General features: G+C 43.2%; 2 protein-coding genes across 7 annotated transcripts in view; one reads left to right on the top strand and one right to left on the bottom strand.

Moving 5' to 3' along the window:
- Positions 1–2,044: 2,044 nt before the first annotated feature.
- Positions 2,045–13,061, bottom strand: part of SHLD1 (shieldin complex subunit 1) — an 80,063-nt gene continuing 69,046 nt past the window's right edge. For all 6 annotated transcript variants that reach the window (XM_038571669.1, XM_038571670.1, XM_038571673.1 and 3 more), the window contains exon 3: positions 2,045–2,965. In XM_038571669.1, coding sequence (XP_038427597.1) covers positions 2,523–2,965 — 443 coding nt within the window. In that variant the 3' untranslated portion in view covers positions 2,045–2,522. The remainder of the gene's footprint in view (positions 2,966–13,061) is intronic.
- Positions 12,177–13,061, top strand: part of LOC119865581 (cytochrome c oxidase subunit 7B, mitochondrial-like) — a 50,174-nt gene continuing 49,289 nt past the window's right edge. The window contains exon 1 of the mRNA XM_038572970.1: positions 12,177–12,317. Coding sequence (XP_038428898.1) covers positions 12,177–12,317 — 141 coding nt within the window. The remainder of the gene's footprint in view (positions 12,318–13,061) is intronic.

Below are 13,061 nucleotides of genomic sequence, written 5' to 3' on the forward strand. Positions count from 1 at the left end.
CTTTTTTTTTTTTAAATTTATGATAGTCACAGAGAGAGAGAGAGAGAGAGAGAGAGAGAGAGAGAGGCAGAGGGAGAAGCAGGCTCCATGCACCGGGAGCCCGACGTGGGATTCGATCCCGGGTCTCCAGGATCGCGCCCTGGGCCAAAGGCAGGCGCCAAACCGCTGCGCCACCCAGGGATCCCTTTTTTTTTTTTTTTTTTTTTTTATACGCTAAGGTGATTCTGGCTTTTAGATTTCTGAAATCTCCCACTTCAGAGTCTACCTCTTGCTGAGCACCCTCAGCACCCATAATAATAAAGGTCACAAAAATTACTGATACTAAAATCTCACTGCCAAACCAAAGCTGCTGTTTTCCTGCATGGAGATTCAAGTGGCTTCCATCTTCTGTCCTGTAAGAACAGAAGAAAATAACCCAGTTTCCCTCTGTTGGTGGCCATGGAAACTAATCTCCAATATTTCTTTCAGTGCCTGAATAATAGCAAAAAGTACAGCATCCTTCAGAGGCATCCATTAATTTGTTTCATGCTAAAAAACAATAAAACTACCTACCTTAAAATTCAACCTGCACGTTTTCAACAAGTCCTGCGGGTTTCGAGTATTTGGGGGCCAGGGGACTAGGAGAAGCCCCTGGGGAGAGAGTCACAAGATTGTTCATCAGAGAAAAACCTGGAGGCTTGTTTCCTCAAGTATCTCTCAAAGACTTACTCATTTCCTATTTCCTACCATTTAGGAAAAAAAGCACTGCCTTCCAGCGGTGCTTCTGCACTTCAGTGTGAAATACTGTTCTTTCTCTGATCGTCTCAGAACTGGAAGCCTTACTTACTATGTAATTCCTGATTTTTAAAAGTCTCCTTTCTCTACCTGAGAGTCCCCAAGAGCTCTGCCTTAAAAGGCTCACTCACTCTTAATGTACACTCTGAGGATGATCTAGTGCAAAATCTGCTTTCTGGCAAACTTATGGGGCCTTAGGCCAATCAAATTTCACCTAAAGTTTCTCAAAATCTAACTGCACAGGGTTGCCAGCTTCTCTTGTTCCCCCAAATGATATAACTCTTTCCATCAGTGTAATTTAGTCCCAGGGCTGTCAAGGCAAGGATTAGTAGGAGCCCTCCAACTACAGCTTCAGAGAGCTTGGTGCCAGGTGATGTCATTCTACCACCTGAGTCTCAAACCGGGGTTCAGGACACGGCCGTGGAGCAAAGCATCTGCCAGTGCAAGCCGGTGCCAGCTATTTATTTATTTATTTATTTATTTATTTATTTATTTATTTATTTAAAAATTTTTTTATTGCAGTTCAATTTGCCAACATATAGCATAACACCCAGTGCTCATCCCATCAAGTGCCCCCCTCAGTGCCCGTCACCCAGTCATCCCCACCCCCTGCCCACCTCCCTTTCCACCACCCCTGTTCGTTTCCCAGCTATTTAAAGCCACTGCCCGGCCAAGCAAGGACAGAACAGGGGTGAGGGGCCACCTGTTCAGAGGGTGACAGAGGGTGCTGGCAGCAGGCAGGAAGAAGGCAAAAATGATAGGAAGGAGCCCACTTGGGCAAAGGATCCTCTTTCTCTTCCTCCAGGCCTGCCAAGGCCGTGTCTCCTCAGCCTAGCATGGCATGATTGAGCCTCCAAGACTTTGGGCGGTGGCGCATATTTGTTTTCTTCACACCTTTCACATTTGCAATCTGGTGGAGACAAAGAGGCTTTCTTTCTTCTTCTTTTTTTTTTTTTTAATTTGCAAATTTTAGCTTTTATTTTAAAGGGTCCAAATGTTCCTTCCACACCCTGCTAGGATTATAAAACAGGGAATTCTGGCTTTGGAGAAGCAAGGGTATGATTAACATGTGATGCATTTTAAACTGTATTTAAATCTTTAGATTATTTTGGGAGATACATTCCCAATCACATGGTCTCAGTTTTACAACTTGGTATGACTCTTCTACTTGATTTGGCATAGAGCTTTAAATCCTTCAAAAAGCTCATCTAATGAGAAAGCCTGTTCTCATAGGTTGGGTTCTCCCAAGAAGTAGACTCTGAGTCAAGGATTCAGGTACAAGAACTTTATTAAGGAAAGGCTTCCAGGAGACACCAGTAGGTGAGCAGAAGAAGGAGGACAGGGAGACAGAAGAGGCTGAGCCAGGTGTGATATCGTGGGAAGTCTCAGTCTTGGCCTGATCCAGAGGGGAGCTCTGGAGAGTAAATTATGCCTCAGAGCACCTCCTTCCTTCCTTGGGGCAAGGAAGCTGTGCTTTTGGGCTCCCCAGCCAGTCACTGGCCTGAAGTCAAAGGGACGGGTAGGGTGGGGTGGGAGGTAGTGTGGACATAGGATCTATAAAGTCCACAAACGCTACTGGCCCAACTGGCTCCCAGGGGGCTGGACACACAGGGCTGGCTGGAGAGGCCCTAGGGGATATGAGTGGTGCACCCATAGCATCGGCCACAGGGCACCCTCCACACTTCCTGCTCTTACCACGGCGGGGGGGGGGGGGGGGGGGGGGGGGGGGGGGGGGGGGGGGAAGCTACTTAGAGGTCTTTCATCACGTTCTGCTGCAAGAGGAAATGAATGATGTCTTTTGAAAGTCCCGGGGTGGGCTTTTCATCCTCCAGAAGCACACTTCCTTCTCCCACTGGGTAGAAGTGGGCGTCCTTGGAATGCCTCTGTAAGACTGAGCAGCCATCCCGGCTGAAGACGACCCTGGCCATCTGAAAACTGCGAAGGGCATACTTTTGGCTCTCCTGGCCCTTCAGTTCGTTGATTTTCTGAGACAGGCACTGGCAGACCGATGTGGAGAGTGGGTTTCTAGCAGCTGGGTGTGGATGGTCAAACATTTCATAGAATCTATCCAGGGATTTCCGAAGCCCGTCATCCTCTGCCTTGGTCTCCGTTTGGCCCTGCACAGAAGGGTCAAGCCAGAAGTTCTCAGAGGTCCCGGAATCATGTTGTTCAGTATTGAGGTTACTGGTGTCTGTAAGACAAAACACATTCCAGTACTTGGACACATATTCCAAAAAGCCAAAAGCAGGTGATGTCTCTTCTATTCACCACACTGACTGTTCTTAGGTGACTGGTAATGGTCAGAATTAGCTGATTTCAGAACTGACTCCCACCATGCTGGGGTTATGCGACCTGTTAGCTCAAAACAAAAATATCTTATTTGTATGTTTCAGGAGTTCTTCATCTATGGTCTTTGCATAAAAGTTCAGGGTGGCTGTGTATCTGGATGGGGGGAAAATCATATTTATTTTCTCTAACCTCAACCGGAAATTAAGCGTTTTCTTTCATAATAAATTTAGTCAACAAACCTATTAGTAGTGGTACCTATGACTTTGTTACCAATAGCTCACAGCTATTTTCATATCACATGATAGTCTGCAAAAGATGTTTTAAAATATCATTTATGCCTATCACTATGCTATGGACTAAAGTGTGGCCCTCCAAAATTCACAAGTGATAGCCCCAATCCCTAACATGACTGTATTTGGAAATAGGGTTTTTAGGAGGTTATTAGGATTGTAAGAGTGGGAGCCATTCTGATAGGAGTGGTGGCTTTATAAAAAGAGGACAAGGGATCCCTGGGTGGCGCAGCGGTTTGGCGCCTGCCTTTGGCCCAGGGCGTGATCCTGGAGACTCGGGATCGAATCCCACATCGGGCTCCCGGTGCTTGGAGCCTGCTTCTCCCTCTGCCTGTGTCTCTGCCTCTCTCTCTCTCTCTCTCTCTCTGTGTGACTATCATGAATAAATAAAAATAAAAATAAAAAAAAAAAGAGGACAAGATCTTTCTTTCTCTCTGTCTGTCCATGTGCAGGAACTGGGGAAGGGCCACGAGAGGACACGATGAGAAGGTGGCCTTCTCTAAGTCAGGGAGCCCTCCCCAGAACCCAACCATACAGGCACTGTGATCTCAGACTTCTGGTCTCCAGAATGCTGAGAAAATACATTTCTGTTGTGTAGGCCACCCAGTCTATGGTATTTTGTTATGGCGACCCAAGGAGACTAATACACAGCGCTTTGAAATTACTACAGTTATTAGTTCTAGATACTAGATACTATTACTTAAGTATTAATTTATTAGATTAATCTTATTATTTAAGTATTAATTTACAAAACATATATTAGAGACTCTTTTTTTTTATATACATATATATTAGAGACTCTTAACCATAGGGAACAAACTAAGGATTGCTGGAGGGGAGGTGGTGGGGGGATGGGGTAACTGGGTGACGGGCATTTAAGGAGGGCACTTGATGGAATGAGCACTGGGTGTTAAATACAAGTGATGAATCACTAAATTCTACCCCTGCAACTAATAATATATATTAACCAACATGAATTTAAATAAAATCTTTAAAAAAGTAAAGTTTAAAAGCATATATTCATTATAATATCATGCATTTGTTCTTTTTTTTTTTTTGCATTTGTTCTTTAACTATTTTAATAACTACATTTCAGTACTTTTTTCCTTGGCAATCCTACATATTTTCATTTTTGCATTTAAAAACATTATTCTGAGAAAAGGTCGGTAGGCTTCAGCATATGCTAACAGGATCCATGGCACAAGTGTAGTAAAGACCCCTTAATGTAGACAGTGCTGGGCATTTACACAGTTCAGACACCGTCTTTCTCTATTCCCTATAGTAATCCTATAGACTATTTATCTCTAATTAAAATCTCCACCTTTGTGTTTTTAAAGGAGTAGCAAATAAACTGAGCGATTTAATAATAGACAATATGAAGCCAGAATTTTTTTTAAATTTTTTATTTATTTGTGATAGTCACAGAGAGAGAGAGAATGAGGCAGAGACACAGGCAGAGGGAGAAGCAGGCTCCATGCACCGGGAGCCCGATGTGGGATTCGATCCCGGGTCTCCAGGATCGTGCCCTGGGCCAAAGACAGGCGCCAAACTGCTGCGCCACCCAGGGATCCCTGAAGCCAGAATTGATCTCACTTCTGTACCTCTCTGGGAACTCGAATTCTTAATATAGGAATCTCTTAGCTCTTCTGAAACAAAGGACTTTCCTATCAATGTGTTCTAGAAAAGATTCCACACCAAGAATCTAAAGAATTCCCTAGACACCAACCAGTTTTATTCTTTAAAATTTTATGCTTTAGGGATCCCTGGGTGGCGCAGCGGTTTGGCGCCTGCCTTTGACCCAGGGCGCGATCCTGGAGACCCGAGATCGAATCCCACGTCGGGCTCCCGGTGCATGGAGCCTGCTTCTCCCTCTGCCTGTGTCTCTGCGCCCCTCTCTCTCTCTCTGTGACTATCATAAATAAAAATTAAAAAAAAATAAAATAAAATAAAATTTTATGCTTTAAATCAAAATATTATATTTTCCTCTTCTGCTCTGATGTAAGCTTTAATAAATTACTAGCTTTAATTCCACACACACACACCCTCCAGTAACTCAATTAGTAGCTATAATAAAAAATATTTGTACTTGCTAATGATGAAGAAAGTTGTATGATACAGTGGGTGGTTTTAGAAAAGGAGAAGGGATCTGGAGTTTTGACTCTAATTTTGCTACCAGCTAGATATCATACTACATTGCTGAGCTTTAGTTTCCCCATCTACAAGACTTTTAGTAAATGGTCTGTCTTCTAGAATTTCTCTGGTAAAACAAGGAACAGAGAAGTAGATAATCCAAAGCATCCAAGAAGGATGTGGACACATGTAGTATGAGACACAGGTAGCCCCACACATGGACAGACATCCACTGGTCCACCATTCAAGTAGCCCAACAACCCAGAGCACTTGGCCACCTTGAAGAATGGCTGATTCCAGGGTGGTTATAGGAAAGTACATGATGGGACTGGTATATCTTATTGTTCTAGAATGCTCAAATTGTGATAGGGGCTTGTCAAGGAGGAATAGAGGCCAGCTGGAAAGGGATCATCTGGCCACATCTGGAACAAATAGAGCATCAAAATAAATAATGATAGTAACTGATGATAGCCCATTTATGAAAATATAAAACAACAAATCCATAAAATAATTGAAAATTGGCTGAGGAACAGGCTATTTATAGTCTCAGAGTACTTCCCCATAAAATACTTATTAGTTACAAATGGAAAAAGAATAGCTTCATGGTGGAGAAATCTGGCACATGTCACCTTAATCAAGTGACCTAAGTGATGGGACTAATCGAAATCCTGTTGCCACCTGACCAGAGGCAACAAGAAGACCCCGCACAAATTCTCTGGTAGTCCTGCCAAAGGTACATCACCCGACCCTGATTATGAGGAAGCAGCAGATAAAACCAAATTGAGGGACATTTTGCAAAATGACTAGCCTGTCCTCTTCAGAAGTACCAAGGTCATGAGAACCAAGGTAAGAGTGAACAAGACTGCTCTACGCTGAAGAACACTAAAGAGACAGAACTAAACACAGCACATGATTTTCAACTGGATCTTTTTGCTATAAAGAACATTCCTGGGGGGCACCTGGGTGGGTCAGTGGTTGACCATTTGCCTTTGGCTCAGGTCGTGACCCCAGGCTCCCTGCAGAAAGCCTGCTTCTCCCTCTGCCTATGTCTCTGCCTCTTTCTGTGTCTCTCATGAATAAATTAGTCTAAAAAAAAAAAAAGGACATTCCTGGGATTGCCTGAATGGGGTCTGGAGATTAGACGGTAATAATGTACCCATTTAAATGTTCGGATTTTGAGAGTTCCATTGGGTTGTGTAGCTGAATGTCCTCGTTTATAGGAAAATCAGAAGTGGTGGGCATCAGGCTGACAGCTTACTCTCAAATAATAATGGAGAAAGAGGTTCTTTGTATTGTACTTGTAAGTTTTCTATGAGTTTGAGATTCTTTAAAAAAAATAATGAAAACAATCTTCTGGAGGAATAATTGTTAAAACTTCCTTTGGTGACCTACTTTAATATTAACAGAAACAAAAAAAGCCCTAGCCCAGGGCTTGGCAAACAGTCTTTGTGGCTATTATAGAGCCAAGGGAAGAAGGGGCAGGCAAGGGGTCCCACAATGGCAGGATGAGGTGTCGCTTCCCACCCTCCCCAAAGATGATCTGGGCCCAGAGACATAAGGCAGGAAGTCAGGGTCAATGGGAAGAGTGGAAGAGAGAAAGATCCTCAGCAGTAGCAGAGAACGCTGGGGAGTTCCTGAAACTGCCACCCGAGGCAGCCGTCCACACAGAACCCTCTAAGTAGCACAGCATGTACTTAGTAAAGAACTGGTCAATAACTTTGATTTGAACCTAATGAGCCTAAAACCTGAGCATGTCTCCTCTGTTTTTCATGAAAATATCAGGCAGATTGCAACTCATCTTCAAAGAAACACTCCTGCCCCTTTCCAGAAGAGCAATGACAACATGGGTTATTTACTACAGATCAGTTCTTTTGAACACTGTCTCCAGCTCATTTCAGTCTTTGATTTTCTTTTAAAACTCACTTTATTACCAACAACAAAGCCATCTCTCTGATCGTATGGCTGTTGCAGCCTTTCTGATTATCTGGGATTTCTTTGCCAGCAAATAGAGCTAATTGCTTTCCTTTTCCTGTCCTACATGTGGACAGAATGGCCATCTTTGATGATTCAGTCAGCTCCTGCAGGGGTACATCCTCACAGCTATGTTCAAATGGCACCTTATTCTTGTATTAATATAGTCCAGACTCATAGGGCTCTCACTTGGGACAGTAATGTCTACTCTAGGGAGAGTCTGGGGATGTTTCTGTGTCAGTGATTGGAAAGTGCTACTTGTATTTAGTGAGTGAGGTCAAGGGCGTAAACATCCTATAATGCATAGGACAATCCCATACAACAAAGAATCATCCTCCCCCAAATGCCAATAATGCCTCTTACCCCTGGGAGGAACAGTGGCTCAAAGGGTGGATTCTGGAAAGAGTAGGAGGTAAATGCTGAGTCCCACTGCATTGTAATATATTGAGTTGCCTTGGACTTCCAAGACACCTTTGCTGTTGATCCCTGCACAATGCCTGCCTTCCTTCCTTCCTTCCTTCTTTCCTTTTTTTTTTTTTTTTTTTTAAGATTTTATTTATTCATTTGACAGAGATAGAGAAGACAAGCAGAAAGAGGGAGAAACAGGCTCCCAGCTGAGCAGGTAGCCCAATGTGGGGCTCGATCCCAGTACCCCGGGTTCATGATCTGAGCCAAAGGCAGCCACTCAACCAACTGAGCTACCCAGACACCCCCACAATGCCTTTCTTACTGGCACCTATTGATACCATGCATTCCTCCCTTCTCAGACCTTGAGACCATTTCATTGTTCTCAGCAAGGGCCCCAGTCCCAATGATTTTGGCAATATCTAAATTGAGGAGAATTTCCCTTTTTATTCCAATTTGCTTCCATCATGAATAGAATTTCTTTAGGAATTGACAAGAAGTGAGGAGGATGGCCATGCTTTTGCATGCATTGTTTCAGGGTCACCTATCTACCAGAGCAATTGTTTGTTAAATTTTCTTTTAACCAGAGAGAAAACAGCTAACATACAGATGTTTGAGATTCTTACAAACCTGAAAGTATTTTTCTATCTTTAGGAGTGATAGATGGTAGTTTGTTCAGTAATCCAGGCAATCAATTTGCATGGAGGATTTGAGATTAATAGTTGCATTCCGAAAGAGGCCATTAGCCTTTAGAAACCCAAATGTTTAATGGGAGTTTCCTCTAAAGAATCTTTCATGGCCACTTCTGGGGTTGATGAACGCGTAGTAGCATTTTATCACCATGGAACATTTTAGCTTTCAACTTTTACCACGTTTTTCCTAAAAGGATTTGATATTTAGAATCCCGTCTCCCTCCTGCATCAGTCTCAATAGCTGCCCACTCTGCCTTAGTTGTTCAGACTCTCTTTTACTAGCAACTGCTAGTTGGGAGGATCTGTGGTTTCCAGGCTGCATAGAGCTGAAAGAAATCAAAGACTTAATAAGAAAGAATAGAGAATTATCAGGATTTAAGGAGAGAAAGAACTTGTGGCTGATACGGTCATCTTTTATGGTGCTCAAAGGGAACGTTACCCCTTTTGCAGGCCAGTGCCCGGTACATTCCTAAGTGTGGCCCTGCTGCCTTGGTTTATCTGTTGGGGGCCCCTTGGGTTCTGTGTGCCTCTAAGAACGTCATGGGTGTAAAAGAACAAAGTGGGGGTGGGGGCATGTCCTGATCAACAGTCCCTGAGGAGCATACTTTGGATGCACTGACTCCTCTCCTTTATGACAGCTATCAGACTTCAAAGGCCCCACACGATCTCTACATGGTGACATTATCTTTTTTTTTTTTTTTTTTTTAACAGTAGGGTCTATTGCCCATGGATCTGGAGCCCTGATCTGCAGTCTGCACCTCCCTGTCCAGATCTGCTTTTCCTTCCTACCCTCTTCTGTTCCTCTCACTCCTGCCATCCCACTCCATACCCTGCAGAGGAAAAGAGGAGTGATCAGGTTCACTGGATGAACAGGATTAAGTCCTAACTCCAGCCCCACGGGCCGCATGAACGTCTGACTGGAGCAACACCCCTGCATCATTGCCTCCAGAAAACCGGCTTCTTTTCTGATCCCTGCAAGCTCCCTCTTCAGAACCTCTGCACCTGCTGTTCCTCTGTGTGGAACATGCTTTCTCCACACATCCGTGCGATCGTTTCGGTCACCTCCTCAGGTCCCAACGGGGCAGCCACTACCTCCACACTGCTTCGTGACGCGGCAGAGGGCAAAGAGCATGGGGGAGCAGGCAGTGACCGGGAAAGCCCTGTCACTTCTGTTCACATGTCATTGGCCAATGTTCATTCCTACCACCAAGCCTGATTTCAAAGGAACGAGGATGAACACTTCTCCTGTAGGGGGAGGTAGAGAGCACTGGTGACCAACAATTCAGTCTTCCATACCTTACCGGAGCTCGCTATTTAAAATCACATTGCAAAAAAATAAAAAATAAAAAAATAAAAATAAAATCATATTGCCCTCACTCCTCCAGGCCCTGGCTGTCCCCATATCCCTTATCTGCCCTATATTTCTATATAAACATAGTAGCATCTAATAATGTATGATTTGTTTGCTCATGGAATTTGTTTCTCTTGATACCTGCTGCACCCCCATGGCCTAGAGCAGGGCTAGCACAAGGTAGATATTTAAAACGTTTCATGTTTTGATTTACTTGATGAATTTCATTCTCAAATAAAGATGTAAACCCACATGATTACTAGGGTGAGCAGTACTCACTACGGTGACTAGGTTTGCCCAGGACAATCCCAGTTTATGCCTGTTATCTCAATTAATTGTTAATAGCACCTTCTTTCACTCTCAAAAGGGCCCTGGATCACACGACTCATTACATGTATACATGTCTCATGACACAGCCATCACATTTAAGCCCCTGTCCTACATCCCTATGTCTTGTGAGGGGGAGGGGCAAGTTTTGGTGCCAGAGATAATTCCAGGCTGTGGGCTAAATAATATGGTATCTACACACTTTTTTTTCTCCCCTAAACTTCCTACTGTACTCCAAGACAATCCTCCTTTCCTTACTCTTTGTGCTCACAGCAGTCTTTTCTCCTATCTGCCAGCTGTCCGAGAACTATTTGGTTTCTGCTCTGCAAGGAAAGGGCCTCAATTCACTATACCAACTTACTCTGATTCCTCTTTCTGGTTTCATGTGGTTTTCCACCACTGTGTAATAACCCCCACATTGGGGGCACCTGGGTGGCTCAGTGGTTTAGCGCCTGCCTTCGTCCCAGGGCGCAATCCTGGAGTCCCGGGATTGAGTCCCACATCGGGCTTCCTTGCGTGGAGCCTGCTTCTCCCGCTGCCTGTGTCTCTGCCTCTCTCTCTTTCTGTCTCTCATGAATAAATAAATAAAATCTTCAAAAAAAGAAAAAAATAATAACACCAGCATTAGCGTTCTAAGATACTTTACTCTCTGTCTCTTTAATAACATAAAATTAATGACAAAGAAAAATCAATAAGCTTACTGCCTTCTTTTGCCTGATAGCAACCCTGCCATCTGCAACTTGTACATTTTAGAATTTGCAACTATTCCTTTAAAGGACAAAACCCACAGACTGACAGAGGGGTGGTGGCAGGATGTGATTAGCAAGATATTTAATCCAAATTAACACTTCAAAGGATGGATGGTCTGCTCAGGTGCTTTTGAAACCTCAGTCGGAGCCTGTACTTGTTTACATCTGAAAGCTAATCCTGATGAATCACCCAGAGGGGAGGTGGCATATGCTGTCACCCTTCATCCTAATTGTGAACATAAGCAACGGGCAGAAGCTAGGGTCCTCTAAAAGGCAACTGCTGAGAAAGAAAATGAGGGCTGGAAAAACCCAAAAATATGTGTGATGGGTGAAGAGCCCTAAAATTAAGTGCCCAGGGAAATTAATAAGGCTCATCTCTGCCGTCTGATTTGTAAACGATCTCACTTTTACCTTGGCATTTTATATTTTCTTAAGCAATTAAAGTGTTCTGAAAATTACAGAGAACTAGAATATCCAAGTTCACACCACTCCAAAATGACAACTGCCATATTGTCATATTTGCTTCAAGACTTTTTTCTTATTAAAGAAGTAAACATTTTAGGGATGGGTGAAACAGGTGATGGGGATTAAGCAGTGCACTTGTCTTGATGAACACCGGGTGTTGTTAAAGTGTTGAATCACTATATTATACACCTGAAATTAATATAACACTGTTAACTACACTGAAATAAAAATAAAAATAAAACAACAAAAAATGAAATATTTTAATCAAAGTTGCCCACTTCCACATGGAAATTCATTCTTTCCAGGTCATTTTTATTTATTTTTTACTATTTGTTTTTAAAGATTTTATTTTTAAGTAATTTCTACACCCAGCATGGGACTGGAACTCACAACTCAGAGATCTAAGTGTCACAGGCTCTACTTACGGAGCCAGCCAAGCACACTTTCCAGCTCATTTTTATACTTTGCATATATTATAGTGTTGCTTTGTGTGATGGTCATTTTATTTTCCATATACAAAGTTTTGCTTTTTTCCCCTCCACTTTATGAAGTTTTACTTCCAGCCATTGTTGATAATACATGTGAATCTGCTTTATAGTATTCTAATATAAGAACATACGGCATTATTTTTCATCCATTTCATTCTCTTGCTGATGGACATGGAGGTTGTGTCTAATTCTTCCCATAACAAACAAGACCTCAGTGAAGCCCCAGTACCCACTTCCTGGTGGACATGCAGACTTTCTCTGGACCAGTAGCAGAAGGGCTGAGTCGAAAGGAATATGAGTTTTCAATTTCACCAGAACCTGCCAAATCGCTCTCCAAAGTGGCCGTGGCACTCCCACCAGCAGGACCTCGGTTTCCCTATTTCTCTGTAACTTTGCTAAACTCTGATCTGGTTGGGCATTTCCAATCCCATCTCCTTACTCGGGGTCACATTTCCCTCCACACTCAAAATGGCTGAACTGCTGCTCTTCTGATAGTTAGCGGCCAATGGATTTCCTGTACTGTGAAAAATTCACATTCTTTACCATTCTTCTACGGGGTTTGTCTCTTTTCTATCTTCTTTTTAATGGCATGCAAGATGAATCACAGAGAAAAACAGTATCTTTGTGACTTTTCTCCACTTGATCTCATGACTAGAATATCCCAGTCTGAGGCTGGGCAAAAGAGCTCCAGGTTTGTTTTTGTTTTAATGGCAAATCTTCTCAAGGAAGACAACCTTCACAGTGTCAGTTTATGGCTTCCAAAAAGTGACGCCGCTGTGTCTCTGCTCCATTTAGTAAAAAAGTCACGCACTAAGCCAGATCCAGGGGCAAGGAAACCAGCCGGCTTACCAGAGCCACATTTTCCAGGCAAGAAAATTGAGACAAAGACCGAGTCTCCAGAATCACCTCACGAGAGGGTTGGTGAAGAGACCACAGAAAAGTCTAATTAACTTTCTTAACTAAAGTGATCTTCCTGTGGCTAACATCTAACATATGCCATAATTAGGACCAATGATAGCTTTCCACATTGGCTGTGGAAAAGCCAGGCAAGGGGGTTCTCCCTAGATGATTCTGGTCATACAAGTTTAGGAATCACAGGCCCAGATCCTAAAAATGCTTAACAATTCTCT

Source organism: Canis lupus, chromosome 24, assembly GCF_011100685.1.
Source record: "Canis lupus familiaris isolate Mischka breed German Shepherd chromosome 24, alternate assembly UU_Cfam_GSD_1.0, whole genome shotgun sequence".
Taxonomy (NCBI): domain Eukaryota; kingdom Metazoa; phylum Chordata; class Mammalia; order Carnivora; family Canidae; genus Canis; species Canis lupus.